The 26,682-nt window shown below is 37.5% G+C and overlaps 2 protein-coding genes and 1 pseudogene across 4 annotated transcripts; 2 read left to right on the top strand and 1 right to left on the bottom strand.

Moving 5' to 3' along the window:
* Window positions 1-974: 974 nt before the first annotated feature.
* Window positions 975-6,430, top strand: LOC143420331 (uncharacterized; annotated as a pseudogene). Its single transcript, XR_013100151.1, has 3 exons — window positions 975-1,034; window positions 1,235-3,848; window positions 6,049-6,430. The product of XR_013100151.1 is annotated as an uncharacterized LOC143420331 (transcript).
* LOC101481267 (uncharacterized) lies at window positions 6,101-24,946 on the top strand. Of its 2 annotated transcripts, none has more exons than XM_076888298.1 (4): window positions 6,101-6,166; window positions 18,871-21,499; window positions 21,889-22,006; window positions 23,155-24,946. In XM_076888298.1, the coding sequence occupies exons 1-4, from the start codon at window positions 6,137-6,139 to the stop codon at window positions 23,393-23,395; spliced, it is 3,018 nt and encodes a 1,005-aa protein (XP_076744413.1). In that variant the 5' UTR covers window positions 6,101-6,136; the 3' UTR covers window positions 23,396-24,946. The 2 variants fall into 2 exon arrangements, with proteins under 2 accessions (XP_076744413.1, XP_076744412.1); XM_076888297.1 differs by lacking the exon at window positions 6,101-6,166 and adding an exon at window positions 15,689-15,976.
* Window positions 24,885-26,606, bottom strand: ccl20b (chemokine (C-C motif) ligand 20b). The gene is made up of 4 exons (XM_012919343.4): window positions 26,359-26,606; window positions 26,151-26,253; window positions 25,391-25,465; window positions 24,885-25,283 (listed from the first exon to the last, which is right to left on the bottom strand). Exons 1-4 carry the CDS (start codon window positions 26,438-26,440, stop codon window positions 25,232-25,234), a joined length of 312 nt encoding a protein of 103 aa, XP_012774797.1. The 5' UTR covers window positions 26,441-26,606; the 3' UTR covers window positions 24,885-25,231.
* Between the last annotated feature and the right edge of the window lie 76 nt (window positions 26,607-26,682).

Below are 26,682 nucleotides of genomic sequence, written 5' to 3'. Positions count from 1 at the left end.
GGCACCATACCCTGGACTGAGGATGGGGGATTAAGTTCCTCAAAATACTGCGATGTCATTGGCAGCACAATATGACAGTGAAAATAAGAGTGGCCTTCATAACTTATATTTTTTTCCACAATCAAAACTCGCATAATTCACTACAAGATCATGACAGGAGCAAGAGTCTGGCCATTCCTCGTCAGGACAGCTCTGGATAGACGGATAACACACTATGACCAAATGAATGTGTGGTACATTGTTTTGTTAAGTAACTGCGTGGCCTTCTCAAACCTGTTTGCTTTCCTGCTATTTTTCATCATTCTTCCATCTCCCCTCATGCCTCTCACCCTGGAGACTTTGGTTCTTTCTTTTGTTTTGGATTTATTGGATTAACTTTATTGGATTATTTTGCTGTAGCCACTTTTCTGTAGCCTCACTGTCAAAACTTATTTTGCTAAACAAGTCTTTTTTCAGCCTCACTAAGTTAATTAAATGTCTTCTTTTCACCTTACCATATTAGAGTAATCTATACAAAAATACACCTAAAATTCCCACAAAATCTGAAATGCCATTATTTAGTTACTAATACTGCTTTGTATTTTTATTCTTTCTGACTGTATTACATTTAGGTTTAAATGAAAGGTAATATGCTTTCAATGTGGCCTTTTGTTTTTTGTTTCAGTCTTTCTAAAAGCTGCAAGGGAAAGTAAAAGTGTTAGTCTCCAGACATGGACGCCCAAGTCCCAGCATCCCAGCACTACAGTTAAGTTTTTGGTCCAAAAGTCTTTCCATGACACAGTTTGTATTTTTTTTTTCTCTGTACACCAACACAGCCAGCCATATTACCTCATTACACTGGAACTCTTATACCGCCTCCAGACCCTTCAGAATGGAGAATCAATGATTGTCACAGTTCTCACAGGTCCTTTCACTTCCTTCCAATTGGTCAAAAAAGAGACAGAGGGCACATACGACATGCAGATGAAAAGTGTCTCGAGACACAGAAAGCATTTCCTTTAGAACAGAAGGACTGTTTACACCAATGTGATGTCGTAAGTATAAGAATACAGTATTTACAATGAAGATTATTCCTGTTGCTTTAGTTTTAGTTTGATCTAAATTATGCTGAGTATACATACATAAAGTAATAAGAAGTGACATTCTCTAAGACATGAAAATCTGATTTTTGAGGTATTTCCATTTTGTTGTGTTGTTTACTATTCATTTGTATGATTTTTTTTTTAATTCTCAGGATTATCTGTGATATTTAAGCTTACTGTACGACTGTACATTACATTTCTGGTTGGTTGGATTAAGCTTTCCTGCTTGTTATTTTAAAATGGATCTTGGAATGGATGAGGAACAAAGCAATTTAGAAAGAGGAACAAAATGTTGCAAACCAGACATTATTTTCTTGACGCTGAGCATCATCAGTTTCCTTGTTCCTGTTGAAGGATTTTCTTTGAAGACTTGCAGAATCAGCTACAGTACAGCCATATGTGTCGGAAGTAAACTCTGAGCTGTTCCTGAAGATATTCCCTCAACTGTGACAGGCCTCGATTTAACTTCTAACAGAATTTCAACAATACATGCATCAGACTTCAAAGATCTACTAAATTTGACTAAGTTAGACCTTAATATCAACAACATTTCACAGATAGAAAGCGGTGCGTTTGCCAATCTAAGTTCTCTTGAGACATTAAATCTAAATAATAACAAACTTGTTACACTGGGAGAAAATGTTTTTGATGGCTTGAGTTGCCTCATTGAGCTAAGAATTAATCAAAATCGCATTAAACAAATGGCATCCACATCTTTTAAGTCCATGACAAGTTTAAAACTTCTGGACATTTCTCATAACAAACTGCACCACATTACAAAAGTTCAATTGATATTGCAACATCTGCCACATCTACGGGAGCTGGTAATAAGCAACAATGATTTAACCACTTTTCAGTCATTTGAACTGACAAACAAATCATTAGAACTTCAGTACCTTGATTTGTCGAAAAATCCCCTCGCAGTCTTCAGGATCACTGCCGATGTTTTTCCAAATCTCACCTGGTTTAAAATTGGGAGCCCAGCCAAAAAGAAACAGATGATATGGGACGTGCAAAACAAGACATTTCTTAGTCGTGTTACTACTCTTGACATTAGTGAGCTTCATTTGGGTCTTGGGGACATGGAAAGGTTGTTAGAGTCAGTGAACTCATCATTAACTATTCTGAGAATGAATGCAATGACACATAACCTGACCACACTGATCAACATTTCCTGCACCATCCCAACAATGAGGACTCTGCAGCTTCGAAGCAATAAGCTCAGCTTTGTTAATGCATACTTGTTTAAGTTGTGTATTAATGTAACTGAGTTAGTTTTGACAGACAACAAAATAAAATACATCCATGATGATGCTTTCAGATCCCTTAAAAACTTAAGGATTTTAACGCTGAGTAAAAACAGGCTTCCACTGGTTCCAGCTGCAACAAGGAATCTACCAACTCTTTCAGAGCTGGATCTCAGCACCAATAACATCAGCACACTGGACTGCCATGATTTCACCAATCAGACAAAGCTCAGAAAGCTTTATCTTTATCAGAATTCAATCACAGCTCTGAAACCATGTCTTTTCAAGGATTTAAAAGGATTACAAACTCTAAAATTACAGACAAACCAAATAACTAAATTGAACAGTGCTTTCAAAGAACATTTGCCTGAACTTAGATACCTGTATTTAAATATAAACAAACTCACTGCTATCAAAAAGGATGAATTTAAAGGCTTACATTCCCTCCTGAACTTGTCATTACACAAAAATCAAATAGAAATTGTTGATCATAAGAGTTTTGTAGGACTGACAAATCTTACCTGCCTTTATCTACAACGGAACTCTATTAAACAAGATAAACTACAAAAAGGTATTTTCAATCCTCTGATCAATTTAAGAAGACTTGATTTGAGTGAAAATCACATCAATTACAATGAAAGTAGAAATTTGCCGGATCCTCCATTTTCTCAGCTGTCCCATCTAGAGGAACTGCTTGTTTTTTCACAACACCACAGGTTGCATAGTTATCTGCCTGGGAACTTTTTGCAAGGTTTGACCAGTCTTTTGAGTTTCAAAGCCAGGAATATCCGTATTGCGTCTCTGGACAAAGACACCTTTGTTTACACGCCACAGCTGCAATTACTTGAACTTTCTTCAAATGAACTTAAAGAACTCCCTTCAGATCTGTTTTTCCCAATTCCAAACCTTAAAAGCCTTTATATATCCAGGACAGCTCTTTACTCTCTAGAGTTCCTTAAAGATGCCAACCTCACAAAGCTGGAGTTTCTACAGGCAAGACAGAATTTATATCCAGTTATCCGCAAAGAAGATATAAAATCCCTACCAGCTCTGACTTATCTGGACCTTCAGGGCAATGGATTCACCTGCAACTGTGATAACAGCTGGTTTCTCTCGTGGGCAATAAATGACAGCAAAACTCAAGTTTATGATGCATATAACTTTACGTGCAACTATCCACAAGAATTCAAAAGTAAGAAGCTGTTGGACTTGGACACCCGCTTCTGCTCAGTTGACATGGGCTTTATTTGTTTTCTCTGCACCACATGTGCAATCCTATGCTTGATAGTGGTGTCCTTCACTTACCATTTTATGAGATTGCAGCTCGTCTATGCCTATTACCTGTTCATAGCTTGGTTCTTTGACAAAAAGCACAAAAACAAGAAAACTCCTCATCAGTACGACGCCTTTATCTCCTACAACACCCACGATGAGCCTTGGGTCATTGACAAGCTCTTACCAAAACTGGAAGGAGAACAGGGCTGGAGACTGTGCCTACACCATCGAGACTTTGAACCAGGTAAGACTGCAGGCTTGAATTCAAAGTTAAATGGTGATTTTTTGACTTGAAAATGTCTCTCAGTTAGCCTGTTTTTGCCCATCACTTCATTCCAGATTAAAAAAAACTATATATAGAGCAATTAAATCTAGAACATTAGTTTTGGTGATCCTCAACCTACTTGTCCAACAAAGTTAACATTTTCTTTCTTTTATTTTCTGTTTTTCACATTCAGACACCCTAGTAACTACATTTTAATTTGTTAACACTACTACAGTAGCTTTGCATGGCCTCAATCAAAGGTTTATCGGTGTCAGTTCAATTAGGGGAGATCATTTGAAAGTAATGAACATGATTCATTGATACAGTAAAATTAATCAGTGTATTTGGTGATTAAACATCAGTGACCTGTCATGGAAGAACAGAATCCCATTAGTGACAGGATTCAGGGCAGGGCCCCCTGGAGTCTAGGTACTGGTGTTTTTCCTCTGAGAGATTTGGGCAAGGTCGAGATAGGGAGGAGGTGGGTTGCACGGAACAGAGTCTGAAAGGAAGACTGGTGTTTGAGCATAGGTTTAAACCACACAGAGCGGTGGTTGACTGGTTCAAAGAATGCAAGCAAGAAGATCAGGTTGCACAATAAGGATATCAGTATTGAGAGTGGCAGTGTGGGAAAGTTGTAGTGATGCAATAAACAGACTGGCAACCCAACACCCAGGACAGCAGGCAGAAGCATGACAGCAGATCTTCCTTATTTAAGTTGCATACAGTTTAATTTACATTTTAAAAATTGCTATTATAAAATTTACCATTAATTAAAGGTCAGTGGCTTTACAGCAGTGATGCCAGACAGTATAAAAGCTCTGGGTTTGAACCCGCTAGCTCGGGCCTGTCTCATTGGAGGTTTCCTGTAGCACCCTCAAACATTGATGTAGGATGTAGAGTTATAAAAAAGGGTTTATTCTGGTCTTGACAACCCATGAGAACAGGTCGTGGACGAAAACAATAAAACAAAAAACATCACATCAAAATGCACTCTTGTACTTGGTGCCAATCAATCAAAAGTCCTTAATAACAGAAAATAAAACATTTAAAGTACACAAACCTTGTTAGCTGACATCCAGGAGGGACTAAATAGTCCTTTGTAGCCTTATTATCTTATTCTGCATCTTTTTTCTCACTTATTTCTTCTCTTTTTCTAACTTTGAACATTACTTTCTCCATGTGTGGAGCTAACCATAAGCTGCAGCATGCAGACACCATGTGTGCTAGCAAAAGAGTGGCTGGGTGGAGACCCAAACTGCAAACAACGCTACCCTCCATAGTTCACCACCAGAGGGTGCAAAAGAGCAAAATCTGGACATACAGCTCAACAAAACATCAAATGCAAAAGATCTTTACATTACCTGTTCTTCCTATGCATGTGTGGATTCTTCAACGTCTCCCACATTTCAAATACATACATTCAAATTCACTTTAACTAATAGGCCTCTGTGAACTAAAAAATGTATGGATAGATAGATAGGTAGTGAGACTACCTAACAGCAGATACCTGTTGGAGTACTTTTGATAAAAGTTGTCATTGTTGTGCTTGAAATTGCAAACGTTGTTTTGAACTGCATGTTCAGATATTTTTCTTTCCCTCCCCTACATCTAGGATGGTGGGGGATGCTATTAGCTATGGTGTTTAACTGCAGACAATTGCATGTAAGGTACTGGTTCGCTTATTTAGTAAGGAATGTTTACTTCCTGCCATTTATGGGCTCACCTGTGCTTGTATATGGTGGACTGTTAAAGGAGTTAAGCCATGTACAGGGAAGATGACCCTTTTATGACCAGCAGGAAGTCACATATACAGAGACACACATGCACACACGCACACACACACAGTGCCTTAGCTTTTATGACGTACCATATGGGTTTTACAATGGTTGTGTATCACTGAATAAAAGGCTGCGAGGGGACGCTGGTTTTTAGGAGTTGGCTGGGATCAGGGGAGGAGCTTTCAGTTCCAAGATCCTGATCCGACCGGCTTCCCTTGCAAGTTGAATGGTCTGAGCTCTAAGTGTCTTGCTTTGTTCATGGGGATAAGTCTCTGAGTCAGCGAGTGCAGACCTAACAATACCTCAAGATACTTTCATATGTACTCCGGAGGGTGTCACCACAGTACTTACATGACCTACTGAGGACAGCCACTGAGTGTAACATTTTCTCTTCTCAGGGAAGCCCATCATAGATAACATCACGGATGCCATTTACGGAAGCCGGAAGACCATTTGTATTATCAGTCACAAATACCTTGAGAGTGAATGGTGTTCCAGAGAGATCCAGGCAGCCAGGTAACCTGTTGGCTCCTTCAGGCAATGTATCGTACATACAGTGGTATGTAGTGTGACTTTGTAGTGTATCTAGACTCATGTGTAGATACACTACACTTAATTAAGACAAATATCTAATCATCCAATCACAAGTCAAGCATTTAATCATGTAGATATGATCAAGCTGAAGTTCAAACTGAGCATCAGGAGGAAAAGTGAGTGAAAGTGGCATGGTTTTTTTATTTGAGTGTTTCAGAAACTGCTGATCTACTGGTATTTTTCCCACACAACCATCTCTGGGGTTTGCAGAGAAAGGTCTAAAAAGATAAAATATCTATTGAGTGAAAGTTTTCTGGGTAGAAATGCCTTGTTGATGGTCAGAGGAGAATGAGCAGACTACTTTAAGCTCATATGAATTGAACAGTAACTCAATTAACCACTTGTTACAAACAAGATATGCAGAAGAGCATCTCTGAAGGCACAACACATTTGGCATTAAAGCACATGGGAGTAAGAAGAATTTGAACTAATTTGATTGAAAACACTCATTTTGTCCCTCTGCGAATTATTAACTTATCATGGTGGAGGGCTCCGTGTGCCCCAGGAATCCCAGGGGCTATGTCGTCAGGGGCTTCTTTTGTCCCCTAGTAGGGTATCCTATGGCAAATTGGTCCTGGGTGAGGGACCAGACAAAGAACAATTCAAAAACCCCTATGAGCAGAAGATCGAGGTAATAGTTCACCCTGCCGTGATAGGGTTACGGGAGCCCCACCCTGGAGCAAGACCCAGGAAGGGTGCCCAAGGGCATCTGAAGGCTGGGCCTGGGGCATGGGGCCCGGCTAGCCACAGCCCAACAGAGGTACATGGGCACACACTCCAAGTGTGTGTGTGTGTGGGGGGGAATCCCTGGCAGACTGATCCCTACCTACCGAGATTAGTGATTGGGACATGCAATGTCACCTATCTGGTGGGGAAGGAGTCTGCACTAGTGCGTGAGATTTAGAGGTACTGGCTTTTTATTTCCAGGGGTCACCTCAATGCATTGGCTTGGGCTCCAGAACCAGTCTCCTGAAGTGACACTGGGCTTTGTCTCACTCTGGACTTTCCCTAAGTGAGAGGCGGCAGGCTGGGGTGGGTATGTTAGTATCCCTGTCAGCTTGCTGCCTGTATACTGGGTCTTGGAATGGGTCCTGACTGTCATTTGCGGTCATGCACCGAACAACAGAGTACCCAACCTTCTTGGAGACTGGGGACGTTGAATGGACTACAGGGAGTGCAGAATTATTAGGCAAGTTGTATTTTTGAGGAATAATTTTATTATTGAACAACAACCATGTTCTCAATGAACCCAAAAAACTCATTAATATCAAAGCTGAATGTTTTTGGAAGTAGTTTTTAGTTTGTTTTTAGTTTTAGCTATTTTAGGGGGATATCTGTGTGTGCAGGTGACTATTACTGTGCACAATTATTAGGCAACTTAACAAAAAACAAATATATACCCATTTCAATTATTTATTTTTAATATAATAAATATAATATAATAGAATATAATAATATAAACAAGCTAACTTTTTTTCCACTCGATAAAAGTTAACGTGAGTGTTCTCGGTGGTCAGAAGCAAATGTAATCGCATGGCAGGATGCTGTAAAAGGACCAAACTTCAGCCAGGAGAACAACTGAGATAATCCATCCACAATACGAGGTTAGTCATTCATATACTGCTGCATGGGCTGGGCTGTAGTTACATACTAAGGTTTTAAAAACTGAGCTTAAATAAATGATTAGCGGTAATAAAAGCCGAGGGAGGTCAACAGTGATCACTGACTGTTTTAGGAGCTTTTTGAGATTAAATAGAAGAAAATACAAAACATTAAACATGTTAACAACACAAAAGCCATATTAAACGCAGACTACTTTAGACCCGGAAGTAGGATTCGTCGCGTCATCACTGAACAACCGGATTACCAGGCCATGATTTTATTGTAAATTTGTTTGTAATTATTTCATGATAGTGAGTTACCATGTTCAGATATTTCTGTAATCTTAATGTGTTTATTGTTTCTGCACAAACTGTTTACATTTTGTTTGAAATAGAAAAATGGAAGAAACAACAAATAAAACGATATTCTGTCTTTGATGAATTCATTGTAGTTTGCGGTTGATTGGGCTATTACAGAATCACACTTTTAATCTTCACTTTAGTCTTAAAAAGATACTAGAATATTGTATGATATAAACATACAGGAACAGCAAAAATAATGTATACCTGTAAGTAGAGATGGACCGATCCGATATTACGTATCGGTATCGGTCCGATACTGACCTAAATTACTGGATCGGATATCGGAGAAAAATAAAAAATGTAATCCGATCCATTAAATATCACGAAAGCACCTCACAAAACTTGCAACACGCCGTAACTCACCTCAGAACGTTAGCACGTTGGAGCAGTATGCATCACGTGATAGAGCGGCTGTGGCATGCGGGACCTGTCGGTGGTCTGGATAGCATGTGGAGCTTCGCTAGCAACCCGGCATTTCATCTCCGACAAAGTTATCCCCGAGAGAAGTAAAGCAAGTGTGTAAGTCCATCTCTGAATGTTTGTAAAGCATTCCTGCGTTAAGCTTAACAAACGATATATGGAGCGACTGCCTCTTCTCACTGCTACTTCAATCATGAAACTGCTTAACGATCAGCTGATCGGCTTTTCTGTCGCGAGTCCGTGTCTCTAGTTTGCTTTTGGCCCACTTTGCACCAGAAAGAGGAAACCAGCGGCTGAACAACAGCAGCACGTTTAAGCTTGATCAGCTGTTGTTAGAATGTATTTAATATTACTTTATACTCGAGGATCTTTTTCTACGTAGCTGACGGCTGGTAACTGTGCAGGGGCGGATCTAGCAAAGTTTAGCCAGGGGGGCCGATAGGGCATGAACAGGGAAAAGGGGGCACAAAGACATACTTTTCTTTCTTATTCTCATTTAAAATGTCTAGCTTTTAATAAATAAGTATCTGACACCCAAAGTTTTAATTAGATGTAAAATGAATAGAAGTCAATTACTGTATATAGTGACTATTAAGTCTAATATATATATACACCCTAGTAAGCTATAGTACTTTTTCCTTTGGGAAGGTACCATCTGTGCAGTCTGCAATTTTGTTGAAGAAAGATGTTGAATCTATTTAATATTTCTTGAAAAATAATTGATTTCTGTGCATTTTTTTTTCACACTGCATCAAATTAAGGTTGATTACGTCGATTAAGCATCATGAGGTGGAGCGTGAGGGGTGGTTCCCTATTTTTTATTTATTTATTTTTGTTGTTGCTGGGAGTTGGAACCCTATTAGTTAGGTTGCTTAATATTTATGCTAAGTACTCTTTAAAATACCAGAATAGGGAGGATGGTGTAGGTTTAAGTTTATTAGATTGATCAGTATTGCTGAACTATGAAATTTGTTTTTTTTTTGCATACAGGTATAACAGAATAGCTTTAGTGTAGTTGTTGTTTTAAACTTGAGTATGAACTTATACAAAATGCAGCAAGATATTTAAAAAACTGTTTTATTGATTAAAAAACACACTATATCGGATTCATATCGGTATCGGCAGATATCCAAATTTATGATATCGGTATCGGACATAAAAAAGTGGTATCGTGCCATCTCTACCTGTAAGTAAGGACTCAGATTTGACTCTAAGTATTCTAGAGTCAAATGTGAGGCCATCTGTCCAACAGCTAAAGCAACCGGACAAGGATCCCAAGCACAGCAGCAACTCTACAACAGATTATAGCAAATTATTGCAATGATCTAAACCGCAATCCAACTTTAATGCAGGACTTTGTGAATGCTGTTTTCAAACCTCAGTGACCTGGGCTGTAAGGTTGTCGAGAAGAGACGGTAAAAGTTACTCTACAATATTGTGAGAGACTGATAAACTCAAACAGAAACGTATTACCTCAAGCTATTACTCTTAAAGCTGATTCTACAAGCTTTTGAATCATGGGGTATACTTTTTAACACACTTCTCCTCCATTTTGGCTTCAGTTTTGTTAAGTAAATAATGACACATTGGAATAAGTTCAGCTGAGGCCATAACATTTTGTTATGTCCTGATATATTAGAAACATTAGAACTGAAAAAGGATGTACCTTCTTCCTCTTCTTCTTCTTTCAAATATAACTTTACTTTTTTTTTTTTTTTCCTACGGGTGTTGCTGAAATTATTTTCAGAAAGTGTTTTGTAAAAGTCATGTGCTGTCCAATAAATATTTTATATAAACAATTGTTTTAACTAGTTTTGCATAAGAAATTATTTACGATTTACAATATTAATTACATTATCACACCTTCATGATTTTCTTTTTTTTGCATTGTTGTCATAGTATTATGGACAACAGACATTTCATGACACAAAATGTATAAGTAGCAACAGAAAACTGCAGCGTCTAGTTTAGTTCCCCCTTTAGAGATAAAAATACACACAGTTTCACAGAATTTGGCCCCTTTCTGAGAAATTGGAGCATATTTGTCACTTTGTGACTTAGTTTAAAATAATTTTTTCACAGGCCAGTTTCTTTCTCAGCACTTACATAAGAATATTTATAAAATTCCTAGCACAGATCAAATAAATAGTATAGGCATAGTATATCCAAACACGGCCATTAAAAAAGCATGAAATATAATGACATAATGGCAACTTTGTAGCTTGAGAGTTATAATCCTGAATGCTCATGAAATGTCTGCATGCTGTTAGTGTTTTTATGGACAAACAAGGGATATGAAAGATTGTCCAAAACTGTAAATGTAATTCCAGCTTATTTCAATCTGGTGCATTCCTCCATAAACCCTTTAGAGCCGATCGGAGCGGGAACGCTCTGTTTTGCGTAACTATTTTTAAATCCCAGTAGCACTGCAACCACGTAAGCTAGCGCAAAAAAATTTTTTGCATATGAAACCGGAGGAGTTGTACTTACATCTTATGCCATCAGCTTGTCCTAGGTCACGGTTTCCTTCCACATAAAGCTTTGCAAAAACTGCATAAAAACCGCTTGCAGGAACAAAAACATAATATTCCAGAAACACGCTTTACCGATCCGATCAGCTGTTCATAACACTTCCTACGTTGGAATAGACGTCAGCGCGAACTTTTGCATTTCCGCCATTACCTGCCCGAAACCGGAAGTGACGTCATTTTCGCGGAAATGTAGTCTTTTTTGCGATCAGGGCCTCAGGGCCTATACTGGTCTTTTTAAAAGTTATCTTTGACTTTATGACTTTCTGTGTCGTTTCTGGGATGCTTAGGACTCATATTGCACTGCTGGAAATAGTTTATTTTGATGCATATGCTGCTTTTTTGCAAATTTGCAGTATAATATTTATTTTCGTTTTTCCTGCAGTGTATAAAAATTGGTGTATTTCAAAAATAAAACTATGAAGACACTCAAAATAAATTTCCTGTGGTGGGAAACTATTTTGTGCAACTTTTTTGTATTTACAGTTTTGAGGGATAAGCCTCTTAAATTTCTCTAACTACAAATATATGTTAAAAAATCAAAAACGATTTTCAATTTTTTTGTAGTTTATTGCACTTTTTTGCAATTTATGTAATTACTATGCACTTAATGAATACATATTATTAAAATCTGGGCTATAATGGTTGTATTGATGTATAGCAACTTGAAATGCTCCCAAAAATGGCTCCACAGCATGTAAAAATATAATATAAGCTCTGGCGGACTTGGTTCTATGGTAGGTCTTAAAGGATTAATGTGCCTGTTGTTCTTTAGGTCATATGAACAGGCTGTCTCCATTTTTGCCAGATATGAGGCTATGACAGAATCCCACTTTTAATCTTCACTTTAGTGAAGATACTATCATATTGTATAACTCAAACATACTGGAACAGCAAAAGGAATGTACCAAATTATTCCAGAGTCAAATGCGTCCAACAGCTAACAGGACAAGGATCCAAGGACAAGGAATCCACATAATGAAGAATTTGTGTATTGGAAAACTGCACCATTTTCCTGGATTTCTACATCAGAGGTGGTAAGTGCAGCATTAACATAAGCCATAAAGGACAGTAGATTTTTTTACACAACAATGTTCTCTTTTGTCGTTTTGACATCGGGGCAGTCAGCTTTCCAGCTGCTTCTGCACTCCACACTTGTCTCTCTCCTTATGTCCCAGCGTCACTGAAAAGATGGAAGAACCTGATTACTGAGTGGCAGCAGCTGTCCTGCCAGCCAGACTAGCACTGCCCCTTGAGCCCGCTATACCACCCTCCACTGCAGTGGAGCCAGAGACCACACCCCCTCCACAGACATGTTAGTCAGAAATGTACCAGGTTAAAATAAACTTCAAATATCCTTTAACCCTTTAAGACCTACCATAGAACCAAGTCCGCCAGAGCTTACTTTATATTTTTACATGTTGTAGTGCCATTTTTGGGAGCATTTCAAGTTGCTATACATCAATACAACTGTTATAGCCAATATTATACTAATATGTCTGCATTAAGTCCATAGTAACTACATTAATTGCAAAAAAAAAGTGCAATAAACTACAAAAAAATTGAAAATCGTTTTTGTTTTTTTTACATATATTTCTAATTGGAGAAATTTAAGAGGCTCATCCCTTAAAACTTTAAATACAAAAAAGTTGCAAAAAATAGTTTACAACAACAGGAAATTTATTTTGAGTGTCTTCATAGTTTTAATTTTGAGATAGAGCAATTTTTATATACTGCAGGAAAAACGAAAAACAATCCTATGATGCAAATTTGCAAACAAAACAGCATGTGCATCAAAATAAATAAACTATTTCCAGCAGTGCAATTTGAGTTCTAAGCATCCCAGAAACTATTCAGAAAAGCATAAAGTCAAACATGACTTATAAAAACACCAGTATAGGCTTTTAAGGCCTACAAGTAAAAAACTACATTTTCCGCGAAAATGATGTCACTTCCGTTTTCGGGCAGGGAATGGCAGACATGCGATCATTCGTGCTGACATCTTTTTCAATGTGGGAAGTGTTACGAACAGCTGATCGGATCGGCAAAGTATGTTTCTGGAATATTATGTTTTTGTTGCTGCAAGCGCTTTTTATGCAATTTTTGCAAAGCTATATGTGGAAGGAAACCGTGACCTAGGACAAGCTGATGGCATAAGATGCAGTGTTGGGTAAGTTACTTTAAAAAAGTAATTAATTACTATTACTAATTACTTAATCAATATTGTATTTAAAATACTTATCTAATTACTGTGTCTGAAAAGTAACTTAATTACTCAATAAGTAATTTAACTAAATACTTCCCCATAAACCTTGAGTGGACAAACAATAGAAATTAAACTCTCTAAATAATAAATAATTTTTAAAAAAAAAATACAAGTCAACATGAAATAGTTTAGCCTTTTTGCTTCCTGAATCATCTTTATTACACTCTATAAAAACAAAACATTCTTTAATAATTACATTTTTTAGTAAGGAATGTAACTTTCTTTAACTAAGAAACACAATTCCAGAATAACAAATATATTTTTCTGCAACATATCTGAATAACAAAAAAGCTTAACTTAAGAAATGTTATACATGACATATTTCACGCAGTAAACATTAAAATTTTACATTTTCAAAGCAATGAGTAACATATTCATACATAATGTATGTAATCATGTCATGTGATTCAACGAAGTGAAGTTAACTCTGAACTTTGGTTAACAAACAGAATTCCTCTGAAACTTCCTCAAACCAATGAGCACCATATTTCCTGCATGCTGTATGCACTCATGTTTTCCAAAACATTTTTTGTACTACTTAGCTGTGTTGTTTTTGAAAAAGTTGTTGTATCTCATTAATGTAAGTCTCTCAAAGCGTTCACTTGACAGTCTGTTCCTTCTGGGTGTAAGCACAAGATTGCCGAGGCTAAAAAGCCTTTCGACTGGTGCGCTTGATGGTGTGGCTGTGTTGTACCTGGCTAAGAACACCCAACTCAGACCCAGCAGATTTCAAATATTCCATCACCTCTGTTTCAGCAGAGTAGGTACAGTCGTCCTCCTCAAATGAAAAAAAGTCATCAGTGGAGTTAGCAGGGTTCTTGTGATCTTGAGCAGGTTGTTGGTCTTCAAGAGACAACCCACGGCACTCTGTAGTAAGCATTGCCCTAACCATGTCTTTTTTCTCTTCTTCTCTGATCCAGCGTAACTTAAATTTAAGCAAAGTGACTGCAGCCAGGAGAGCTTCTTTATTGTCCATCATTGAGGAAAAGCGCACCTTGATCGCCTATGAGAAAAAAATACATCAGACACTTCACATAAGAGCATGATAAATAAAACAAAAATTTATTTTAGGGTAAGGCTATATATAGATTACCTTAACAATGATATCAGGGAGGGATGCTGTCAGCTTAAGCTCGTCCTGCAGTGCCAGTGTCCTGGACATTAGAATCTCCAGAGTTGGAAGAAGGATTCCAAAATAGCAGTTCTCTTCTCCTTGCAATATGTCTAGTGCAACAGTGAGTGGCTTCAACACGATACAATACTCCTTTAGGAACAGATACTCCCGATCAGTGAAGACAGTATTTATTTAAGCAAGGGGAATGTCAGTGATCCTGGACAGTGTTGTGAAACGAATTTCATCGTGTTGAAACAGGTACTATGAGTTTTTTCTTGAAAAAATTATCTACCAACTCTGAAGCAACAGAAGAACGGTTTGCTTTTGTCCACATTGCAGAACACTTTGAAGTTGCACTTCGGTAGATGAATTTTGCCTCATTTGCTTGAAGCCATTTCTCAACATCATGAACAATTAAGTTCAGTGTGTGTGATGCACATCTTAAGTGTGGAGGGAGAGAAAACTGTCCTTCAGATTCTGTGGAGAGGGTCTACTCAACATCAGTAAATGTCACCCCTTCATCTTCTTCCGATTCCTCATCAGAGTCTGATTTTTGGAACATTCTAAAAGCTTTGATAAAATTGGACCCATTGTCTGTCACAGTGGCTGTCACTTTAGAGTTCAGTCCGACCATAAGCCGAATGTACTTGCTCGATTTCATTGTCGATGACATCATATGTGTGTCTCCCTCGAACTCTTTTACATGCTAGCGCTGCATGTCCTCGTACAAAAGTAGAAGGATCAATCCAGTGTGGCGTCATTCCGAGAAAACTTTTGTTATGGCTGGTCGAAATGTCAGCAGTCGTGGAAATATATTCCAAACTCTCAAATGTCTCTTTAAGCTCCATTTCCATGTCAGCATAACATTTATCTAAGTAAGTAGAAAACGTTTTTCGATCACGCAGTGCTGCTTTTTTGCCACACACAGGTATTTTGTTTAATATGCACCTAAAAGACGGAGACTGAGAGAAAGGGCCTGACCACAGTTCCACTTCCTGTATACAGAGTTGAATTAAAGGACATGGATACACTGACTTCACTGGTTTTAATGTGCTCATTGATCAAGCTTAGGATTTTTTATTATTATGAAACCGCACATGATAAATGTGGCTCTTGATGTAAAACTAACAGATTTCCTTTTAGTAGCTGGATTAGTCACAGAGGGGATAGTTTTCCTCTTTATTTAAAACGATTACATTTAAAGGTGTTTCCTGTTTTGCCTTCATAGCCCATTGGTTCAGCTCTTTGTGTATTTATAGCCCTGTCACTTGTCAGCCCACCCTCTTTACGAAGCTGTTCTCCTGCCTTTCTATTTTCCTACAACATTTCAGCACTTCGTGCTTCATGTCTCATTCCTTGGTCACTTTGCCTCTTGGATTGAATGTTGGATTGGATTATCTACCACAGTCTTTTTTTTCAACAAATCTTCATTTAACTTCAGTAAGTTTTTTCAAGATTTCATTTGTTCTTCATGCCTCTGTGTGGGTCCAAATCTGAATTAAACTACAAATGTATGACAACTAGGGTTGTCATACATTTTACTTGTGCCGTAAAATGTATTTCTCTTTTAATAAAACTGGAAGGTGCAATGAAAATAGGAGGGACTGGTAATAGTCTCAGAATGAGTAATATTTGTCAAAATCGTTTGCAAAAAATTGGCAACAAAGTCTTACCCACGCCTCGTTTCTTTATTATGGTGCTTTTAAGGACAAAGACCTTCTTGTAATTTCATTTTTAAATGGTTTTGAGCAGCAGTTTTTTGTGCTTTCTGAAGGTCTTTAAATGTTCTTCTTTGGACATTAACAGCTTTTTTTTTTACTAATTTTCCTCCCAGTCTTTGTAACCAACTTTTTTTTTTTTGCTTCTGTTTTATGGTTAACTCACTTAACACTGACCTATGACTCATTCAAGGAAGAAAAAGGCACCTAGCTCTGTCTGCACAAAACAGACAACTGAGCAAAGGACTCATTTTAAATCGGTTCTCTGTTACTAGCTGTTACCAAAAAACACAGTTTGTTCCCATTTTTTTAGTTGAATCAAGGAAAACAGTTTGAGTGGCACAAATGGTATTTTTGCACCAGTAAGCAGACTCCCAAAGAGCTACTAGCTGAATACTTGACACATCTCAGCTGTGCAGCATGTCTTTAAAAAGTTAGTAAAACTATGTACAGCCTATGAACAGTATCTAAAAGTCATGTCTGTAAGAAACCGAAAAAAGGGTTGATGTGAAGAACCAATTCTTGAGGAAGAGAAAGCGTGAGACTGGCTGACAAATTAAACAAGAACTGAAGAACTGGACTGAAAATCAGTTGCTACAGGCCTTATGAAATGATGACTGCAGATTTAAAAAATGTGGTTCACATTGTCAGTATGTACAGAGGAGGTCAGGAGAGATACAACAATGAGTGTCTACAGCCATCTGTAAAACAGAGTAAAGGTTCTGTTATGATTTGGGTACCTCAAGAATTTGATCCGTCCTGTAGTACCATACAGAAACATTTTATTTGCAACATTTCATTTTTCAGCATGACAGTGATCCAAAATCCACTGCCAGTGGAGTAAAGCAGTAAAGCAGAATAGAAAAAAACACAGAGTGGAACAGTACAGTCATGCACTGGCCTTTCCAGAGCCTCAAAATTGTTTCTGAAGGCTACTTACATAAGTTATAAAAAAGCTTGCCTAAAAGAGTTTGGCCTGTGTTGAAGTATAAATGTGGTGTGACCAAACATCAACGTTCTATAATTAGGTGCACCTAGTTCCATTTTTCTGGTTAAATATAAAGAACTGAGGAGTGACTCAAGACTGCACACTGCATCATAAGATACAGTGGCTTGCAAAAGTATTCGGCCCCCTTAAACTTTCCCACATTTTGTCACATTACAGCCACAAACATAAATCAATTTTATTGGAATTCCACGTGAAAGACCAACACAAAGTGGTGTACACGTGAGAAGTGGAACAAAAATCATACATGATTCCAAACATTTTTTACAAATAAATAACTGAAAAGTGGGGTGTGCGTAATTATTCAGCCCCCTTTGGTCTGAGTGCAGTCAGTTGCCCATAGACATTGCCTGATGAGTGCTAATGACTAAATTGAGTGCACCTGTGTGTAATCTAATGTCAGTACAAATACAGCTGCTCTGTGATGATCTCAGAAGTTGTCTAAGAGAATGTTGGGAACAACAACACCATGAAGTCCAAAGAACACACCAGACAGGTCAGGGCAATGATGAAATGGTTTAAAACAGGGGTGCCTAATCCCGGTCCTCGAGAGCTACTATCCTGCAGCTTTTAGATGCATCCTTGTTCCCACACACCCGAATCAAATGAATGGCTTGTTGTCAGGCCTTTGCCAAACACAATGGCATGCTGAAGAGGTAATCAAACCATTTGATTCAGCTGTGTTGGAGTAGGGATGCATCTAAAAGCTGCAGGATAGTAGCTCTCGAGGACTGGGATTGGGCAGCCCTGGTTTAAAACAAAACATATCCATGTGTTAGAATGGCCCAATCAAAGTCCAGATCTAAATCCAATCGAGAATCTGTGGCAAGATCTGAAAACTGCTGTTCACAAACGCTGTCCAGCTAATCTGACTGAGCTGGAGCTGTTTTACAAAGAAGAATGGGCAAAGATTTCAGTCTCTAGGTGTGCAAAGCTGCTAGAAACATACCCCAAAAGACTGGCAGCTGTAATTGCAGCAAAAGGTGGTTCTACAAAGTATTGAATCAGGGGGCTGAATAATTATGCACACCCCACTTTTCAGTTATTTATTTGTAAAAAAAAAAAAAAATGTTTGGAATCATGTTTGGAATGTATGATTTTCGTTCCACGTCTCACGTGTACACCACTTTGTGTTGGTCTTTCACATGGAATTCCAATAAAATTGATTCATGTTTGTGGCTGTAATGTGACAAAATGTGGAAAAGTTCAAGGGGGCCGAATTCTTTTGCAAGCCACTGTATTTGTCATAAAATCAAGATACATCTTACTCCATTAAACACTTAAAGCCTGCATACACACCATATTTTGAAGATGTCTAAACTTCTCCAAATCTTCTCCTGGCTACTTTCACTATTTTTTTTTAAATATTAAACTAGTAAAAGGAAAGAAATAACAGAAGTTGGTGGAAAGTGTCAAGTACAACACAAAGATTTCTGGATAGTTCCATCCTAATGTGACACAGCGCATGTCATAAATTTGGAATAAAGAGGTCTTGATGCATTTTTGTATTGGTTGTAAGATGAATAAGATATTTTTGACTCTTTGCAATTAGTTTTCTTGTTGATTCCTTAATTTTTGTTTCTTTATGTTTTTTGTTTTTGGCTTCCCAGGATTGTCTGTGGCAGTTAAATTCAGTGGACTATGGACAGTGGACTATAGTTTGTTTTCTGGTTGTCTGTGTTGAGCTTTCCTGTTTGTTACAAAGATTAATAATGGATCCTGGATTGGAAGAGGAACAAACCAAATTAGAAAGAGGAACAAAATGTTGCAAATCGCGGATTATTTTTTACATGCTGTGCATCATCAATTTCATTGCGCCGGTTGATGGATTTTCCCTGAAGACTTGCAGAATCAGCTACAGTACAGCCATATGTGTCGGAAGTAAACTCAGAGCTGTTCCTGAAGATATTCCCTCAACTGTGACAGGCCTCGATTTAACTTCTAACAGAATTTCAACAATACATGCATCAGACTTCAAAGGTCTACTAAATTTGACTAAGTTAGACCTTAATATCAACAACATTTCACAGATAGAAAGCGGTGCGTTTGCCAGTCTAAGTTCTCTTGAGACATTAAATCTAAATAATAACAAACTTGTTACACTGGGAGAAAATGTTTTTGATGGCTTGAGTTGCCTCATTGAGCTAAGAATTAATCAAAATCGCATTAAACAAATGGCATCCACATCTTTTAAGTCCATGACAAGTTTAAAACTTCTGGACATTTCTCATAACAAACTGCACCACATTACAAAAGTTCAATTGATATTGCAACATCTGCCACATCTACGGGAGCTGGTAATAAGCAACAATGATTTAACCACTTTTCAGTCATTTGAACTGACAAACAAATCATTAGAACTTCAGTACCTTGATTTGTCGAAAAATCCCCTCGCAGTCTTCAGGATCACTGCCGATGTTTTTCCAAATCTCACCTGGTTTAAAATTGGGAGCCCAGCCAAAAAGAAACAGATGATATGGGACGTGCAAAACAAGACATTTCTTAGTCGTGTTACTACTCTTGACATTAGTGAGCTTCATTTGGGTCTTGGGGACATGGAAAGGTTGTTAGAGTCAGTGAACTCATCATTAACTATTCTGAGAATGAATGCAATGACACATAACCTGACCACACTGATCAACATTTCCTGCACCATCCCAACAATGAGGACTCTGCAGCTTCGAAGCAATAAGCTCAGCTTTGTTAATGCATACTTGTTTAAGTTGTGTATTAATGTAACTGAGTTAGTTTTGACAGACAACAAAATAAAATACATCCATGATGATGCTTTCAGATCCCTTAAAAACTTAAGGATTTTAACGCTGAGTAAAAACAGGCTTCCACTGGTTCCAGCTGCAACAAGGAATCTACCAACTCTTTCAGAGCTGGATCTCAGCACCAATAACATCAGCACACTGGACTGCCATGATTTCACCAATCAGACAAAGCTCAGAAAGCTTTATCTTTATCAGAATTCAATCACAGCTCTGAAACCATGTCTTTTCAAGGATTTAAAAGGATTACAAACTCTAAAATTACAGACAAACCAAATAACTAAATTGAACAGTGCTTTCAAAGAACATTTGCCAAACCTCACACAGCTGCATTTGAATGGAAACAAACTCACTGCTATCAAAAGGGATGCATTTAAAGGCTTGCACTCCCTCCAGAACCTGTCATTACACCAAAACAAAATAAAAGTACTTGAAAGTAAGAGTTTCAGTGGACTGACAAATCTGACCCAAATTAATCTACAAAACAATGATATTTCACAAGATGAACTAAACAAAGATGTTTTCAGTCCTCTGATTAATTTAAGAAGACTTGATTTGAGTGAAAATCACATCAATTACAAGAAAAGTAGAAATTTGCCGGATCCTCCATTTTCTCAGCTGTCCCATCTAGAGGAACTGCTTGTTTTTTCACAACACCACAGGTTGCATAGTTATCTGCCTGGGAACTTTTTGCAAGGTTTGACCAGTCTTTTGAGTTTCAAAGCCAGGAATATCCGTATTGCGTCTCTGGACAAAGACACCTTTGTTTACACGCCACAGCTGCAATTACTTGAACTTTCTTCAAATGAACTTAAAGAACTCCCTTCAGATCTGTTTTTCCCAATTCCAAACCTTAAAAGCCTTTATATATCCAGGACAGCTCTTTACTCTCTAGAGTTCCTTAAAGATGCCAACCTCACAAAGCTGGAGTTTCTACAGGCAAGACAGAATTTATATCCAGTTATCCGCAAAGAAGATATAAAATCCCTACCAGCTCTGACTTATCTGGACCTTCAGGGCAATGGATTCACCTGCAACTGTGATAACAGCTGGTTTCTCTCGTGGGCAATAAATAACAACAAAACTCAGGTTTATGATGCATATAACTTTACGTGCAACTATCCACAAGAATTCAAAAGTAAGAAGCTGTTGGACTTGGACACCAGCTCCTGCCCAGATAACACTGACTTTATTTGCTTTGTTCTCACCACGTGTGCAATCCTATGCTTGATGGTGGTGTCCTTCACTTACCATTTCATGGGGTTGCAGCTGGTCTATGCCTATTACCTGTTCATAGCTTGGCTCTTTGATAGAAAGCACAAAAACAAGAAAACTCATCATCAGTACGACGCCTTTATCTCCTACAACACCCACGATGAGCCTTGGGTCATTGACAAGCTCTTACCAAAACTGGAAGGAGAACAGGGCTGGAGACTGTGCCTACACCATCGAGACTTTGAACCAGGTGAGATGCAAGTTTTAATTAAAGTTAAATATTAATGGCTTGACAAGTGGGATGTCTCTTAAAATTGTGTGTTTGTCGGTATCTCTGTTTAATCCCAACTAAATTATTAGATTCAGGACATTTTCTAGAATGTTTTCAGAAAAATGTAACATCATTTGACTTATGCAGTTATATTTGAAGTGGCAGTTAGTCTCTCTTTTGATTTATATAATTGCACTATCTAACAATTATCTGGAGACAATGAGGGCATGGTGTTAGAAGCTTTTGCAGTCAAATGTGCACTTTCATATGTACTCCAGAGGGTGTCACTATACTACTTTACTAAAAAGCTGAGGATACAAACCTCATGGTTTTATTACTGGCTGTGTTATTTTTCTTCTCCTCATTAGGGAGACCCATCATAGATAACATTACAGATGCTATTTATGGAAGCAGGAAGACCATTTGTGTGATCAGTCGCAAATACCTCGAGAGTGAATGGTGCTCCAGAGAGATCCAGGCAGCCAGGTAACCTGTTGGCGCACCACAAGACTGTAGCAATAACATTAAAATATAAAATTGAAATTGAAAGGTGTTAACAGTGCTTTTATGCTAATGTCAACAGTGACAATGGCACAACCAAAGTTACTCCAAATACAGTGCCATGAAAAAGCATCTGCCCCTTTACTGATTTCTTTTTTCTTCTACTTTTTTTTTTTTTGTTTTGTTTTTTTGCATATTTGTTACGCTTACATGTTTCAGATTATCAAACAACATTTAATATTGGACAAATGTAACCAAAGCAAATAAAAAAATTATTTTTTAAAAGATGATTTAATTTATCAAGGGGGAAAAAAGCTTTCAAACCTATGTGGTTGAGTTCAAAGTTGAGTTCAAATTCACTAACCATACCCAGGCCTGATACTCCCAGACCTGTTAAATCAATAATTTACTTAAACAGAACCTGCCTGACAAGGTAAAACATCTCAAACAGCAATTCAGCATGCAAAGATCCAAAGAAGCTCAAGAAAGATAAGAAAGTCATTGACGTCTGTCAGTCTGGAAGGGGTTATAAAGACTTTGGGACTTCAGCGAACCATGGTGAGAGCCATTATCCACAAAACTTGGAACAGCAATTAAACTTCCCATGAGTGGCCAGCCTAACAAAATTACTCCACTTTTTATTGGGAGTTACAGAATTAGAAATGAGAATATCAGAGAGACAGCTCAGGTTGACCTGTTTGGAGACAAAGTTTGAGAGGCAAGGTTAAGATGGCTTAGGAGGTCACATAGGAGGTTCATGGATGTGAAGCAGGACGTGCTTAACTGCATCTACTATATGTGGCGGAAGAGGATAGGTTGAGATGGAGGCAGATGATCCCCTGTGGTGACCCCTAAAGGGAACAGCTGAAAGAAGAGGACTTGACATTACTGTGTTCCACTATGTGATTTTCTGATCTGTGCAGCACTGTATATGTTACACCGGCATGCTTAAAATTTCATTGATTTTTTTTTTTTTTGCTAGCTTTTAATTTCCTCTTTAATCTGCCATGTTCACAGGTGTTTTATTTTATTCTCTTAAAACATGTTTATTTCATTTATTTTTGTATTATCTTCATTACTTTACTCTTTTAAAGAGAGTACTTATGCATCCCTTTTCTCCCTCTTATCTTTAGTTTCCGTCTGTTTGATGAGCAGAAAGACGTTCTAATCCTGGTATTCATGGAGGAGATTCCCAGCTATCTGTTGTCTCCTTACCACCGCATGAGAAAGATGATAAAGAGGAAAACCTACCTGAGCTGGCCGCGAGTTGGAGAGCACACCGAGCTGTTCTGGGAGAAACTTTGCCAGGCTCTGGAGACCAGAGAAGATCCAGAAGGAAAGATGTTACTTCTCACTGTGTCAACTGTGCCATGAGGAAATTAAAGCAATTTTTTTTTCTCTTTTTTAAAGGTTATAGATTTATTTTTTAATTTTTTTATTCCATGATAATAGTTTACAGTGTTCTGATGTTTCATTATTTTAAAAGTTTTGAGTGTTTCTCCAGCAAATATTTGAAGTTTTACTTACTTACAGAAATGTTGGTTTTAAACAGAACCAGTGAAGCAAGAAAAGATGAAACAAATGTCTATGATAACTTCACTGCAATTTCTTGTTAATCAAAGTATTACAGAGTCAGCATTTTGGTCGATTAAAATGCTGCACATAATTCATTCAATCATACATCGTCTTTTTGCATTACTGAAACAAAGAAGTTTTGCAAGAAGTAAGAGACAATGATTGTCAACTGAATATAACTTACATAATAAATGACTGAGAATCATAATGAATATATAAGAATATCTTACTATATCTATCGTAGATAAAGGACACATATGTATAATAAATGCAAACAAAGCCTTTTAAACAAGTCTAAAGTATAATATCTCTCTTGGTTTAATTACTAAGCTTGTTTAGTCACTGCTGATACATAACAATGGAAAATCACATTTCATGCACTGTAAAAGTAATTTCAGTTCTTTTCAAACTTTATTTCAGCCTTCCTCATTAAGATGTCTGTCGTTCTTTGGCTTGTGTGAACTTTGCACCCTCTACTTATGCCAGCGTTATTAGACAGGTGGTTCACCCACAGGTTTGTTTATTGAAGAGTTAGGTAGTTAAAGTTAAGATAACCCATAAAACCATCCTGCAACAGATGTACCAAGCTCAGATACATTGGAATTATCCAATTAAACCACTATTTCTCTAATAGGTAACACATTTTGTCCATCTATGAGTGCCTCCCCACAGTTACTAAGAAACAAAGTTTGTTAAATTAAAATCATATGGATAGTAAGACACAAACTAGTGACTGACAAGATATAGTCATAAGAAAAGTGTTCACTGAGATCATAGAGTGAGGCAACTAAAAGGCTATTTTCCCATTGTCTATGCAACAAAAGGCATCACCCCTTGCTGGCCATCAGAAAGAAAGCAGGTTTATAACTCTTCTACAGTGGCTCAATTTTTCAGACTTCACAGTCTATGTGAATGAACTGAACTTAAACATATCCCTTCATTTGTGATCATATTCCTTCCATTCTGAATATTTTGTTCTATGAATAATTACATTAAATAAAGAACATCTTTAATTTGTATTCCAGTTATACAACAGGAAAAAACATTGATGTTCTTTTTCCAATGTTTAACACTAGGATTTAAACCTTTTAAACAGAGATGTAACCTTATAAATATGGTATTGTACATATTTATCACTGTTTGCTAATCACTGTCAGCTAATTTCTTTTTATTTAGGATCCTTTTGCAGCGTGATTAATTCTTTTTTTTTTTTTTTACCCGATGTAGAACAAGGACAAAAATTTGACAGCATGTGGTTGTTTGTGGAGTCCATACAGACAGACATGTGTTTTTATCAAATAACTCTTTTAATAAATTCTCTGACAAATATTAAATACAATAATTATCTCACACTTTCTGAAAATACAGGGTTTTATATTTCATCTTCTTCAGAAAATAAATCAAACAATAATACATATAACAAAATAATAATATTTTACATTACTTTAAAAAAAAGCACAAGTTTTTTTGTTGTTGAAGCACTAAAGCTTATAGCTCACACATGTATTAAGAATACTACTCTTCCCTGTTTATAAAACAGAATAAATAAAAGGAAAGGTCACACAACAAATTATATTTATGTGTAGATTTACTATTATGATAATATTAGTGCAGATAAGAACACTTAAAGAGAGTTTAAGATGCATTGTTGTTAGAATTTTCTTTGTTGGTCTTCCGCTTCTTTTCACTGCAAAAAACAAAATCAATGAAATAAGATCAGTTTGACTCACTGAGCAGCTGAGAGTGAATATAAGGCACAGACAAACAATACACCACAGGGGCATTTATACTTACTCATAACACTTCATCACTTTCTGGGTCAACGGCTTTGATGGATCGGCACACACAAACCTTCCCGGAGCATGAAAACTGTTGGGAAAGAGGATGAAAGCAGTCATTTACCCTCAAGATACAGTTTCTCTCGATGGAGTTTCATTCCAGTGTGTTAGTTTGATTATTAACTGCAGAGCGTCCTGAACTTATCGTGATTGATTTTTAGTCACGGATTAAATGCTGTTTTGCTATTTAGATACACAAGGTTTAGTCCGTCCGAGAGAGCGCAAATGCCAAGCACACACAGCCATTATCTTTTCACCACAAGGTGAAATGTGCAGATAAGATATGTTACACAGAATTCATAACCAGACACCAGGATGAAAGATTGGCATTAGCTCTTGCTGGTTTTTGTACATGTGTATCACATTACTGGTTAAGTTTCCTATCTATAGTCTTTCCTTGAGAATACCACTACTTAAGTTGGCCCACATAAACTGATTGAACAGATATTTATGAGCAGTCTTAATTCATTCCCTAAACTTCTTAAATGTGAGCATTTCTCTTTTTATGTAATAATAATACATTTGATATATAAACTTTTCCATAATCTAAAATCTTTGTACAGAGTAAACACTACTCAAAAACTAGAAAAATGCACAACTTGCTTAAACTTCAACTTGACTACTTCTTAGCGTTTTAGTTTGTTAGATGTCTTATTTCCTCATGAATCTACCTGCTTTTATCATGCTACACTTCCATATAAACCGTTATAACTTACATGATGGCGTTGATGTCACAGGCGTTATTGATGTTCTGAATGGTGTAACCCAGAATCCGTTTGCAAGGAGGCTGACGATTGGAGTACCTCAGGCAGCAGCTCGCTGTAAGCACACACACGCACAAAGAATCCACTATAAATCACACTTTTAACTTACTACTGGCAATATTAGTGAAAGTGCATTAAAATATTAACTAGTATGAAATACCTGATTGTGCGCTGTCAAAAAAGTTGATGATAATGACGAGGGAGCACAGAGCTACCATGAGACACGTTTTCCTGCTTGCCATGGTTGATGAGCCAACTGAGAGCGTTCACTCTGCCTTTCTGTGTCTGACGCTGAAAAGGTGTAACACCTGAAGGCGATCAGAGAGAGTGTGACAAGTGCTACTTGGTGATCACTCCTTTAAGTAGGCCGACTCTCGGAATTTCCCGTCGGGCAGGATTGTGTAATCCTTTGTGTCATTGTTAAAACACTGGAAACAGAGCAGGAAATAGAAAAAATTCCAGCTGGCCCTGACATGGGAGGAAA

Source organism: Maylandia zebra, linkage group LG9 (genome assembly GCF_041146795.1).
Source record: "Maylandia zebra isolate NMK-2024a linkage group LG9, Mzebra_GT3a, whole genome shotgun sequence".
Taxonomy (NCBI): Eukaryota; Metazoa; Chordata; class Actinopteri; order Cichliformes; family Cichlidae; genus Maylandia; species Maylandia zebra.
Note: the sequence above shows the minus strand (reverse complement) of the source record. Positions and strands in the feature narration are given on the sequence as shown.

Coding starts and splice junctions, on each gene's coding strand:
- LOC101481267 (XM_076888297.1), top strand. CDS start 15,881: ATGTCTCATTCCTTGGTCACTTTGCCTCTTGGATTGAATGTTGGATTG. Junction 15,977..18,870: donor CAAATCTTCATTTAACTTCA/GTAAGTTTTTTC, acceptor TTGGCTTCCCAG/GATTGTCTGTGGCAGTTAAA. Junction 22,007..23,154: donor AGAGAGATCCAGGCAGCCAG/GTAACCTGTTGG, acceptor TCTTATCTTTAG/TTTCCGTCTGTTTGATGAGC.
- ccl20b (XM_012919343.4), bottom strand. CDS start 26,440: ATGGCAAGCAGGAAAACGTGTCTCATGGTAGCTCTGTGCTCCCTCGTC. Junction 26,254..26,358: donor TTTTGACAGCGCACAATCAG/GTATTTCATACT, acceptor GTGTGCTTACAG/CGAGCTGCTGCCTGAGGTAC. Junction 25,284..25,390: donor AAAGTGATGAAGTGTTATGA/GTAAGTATAAAT, acceptor TGTTTTTTGCAG/TGAAAAGAAGCGGAAGACCA.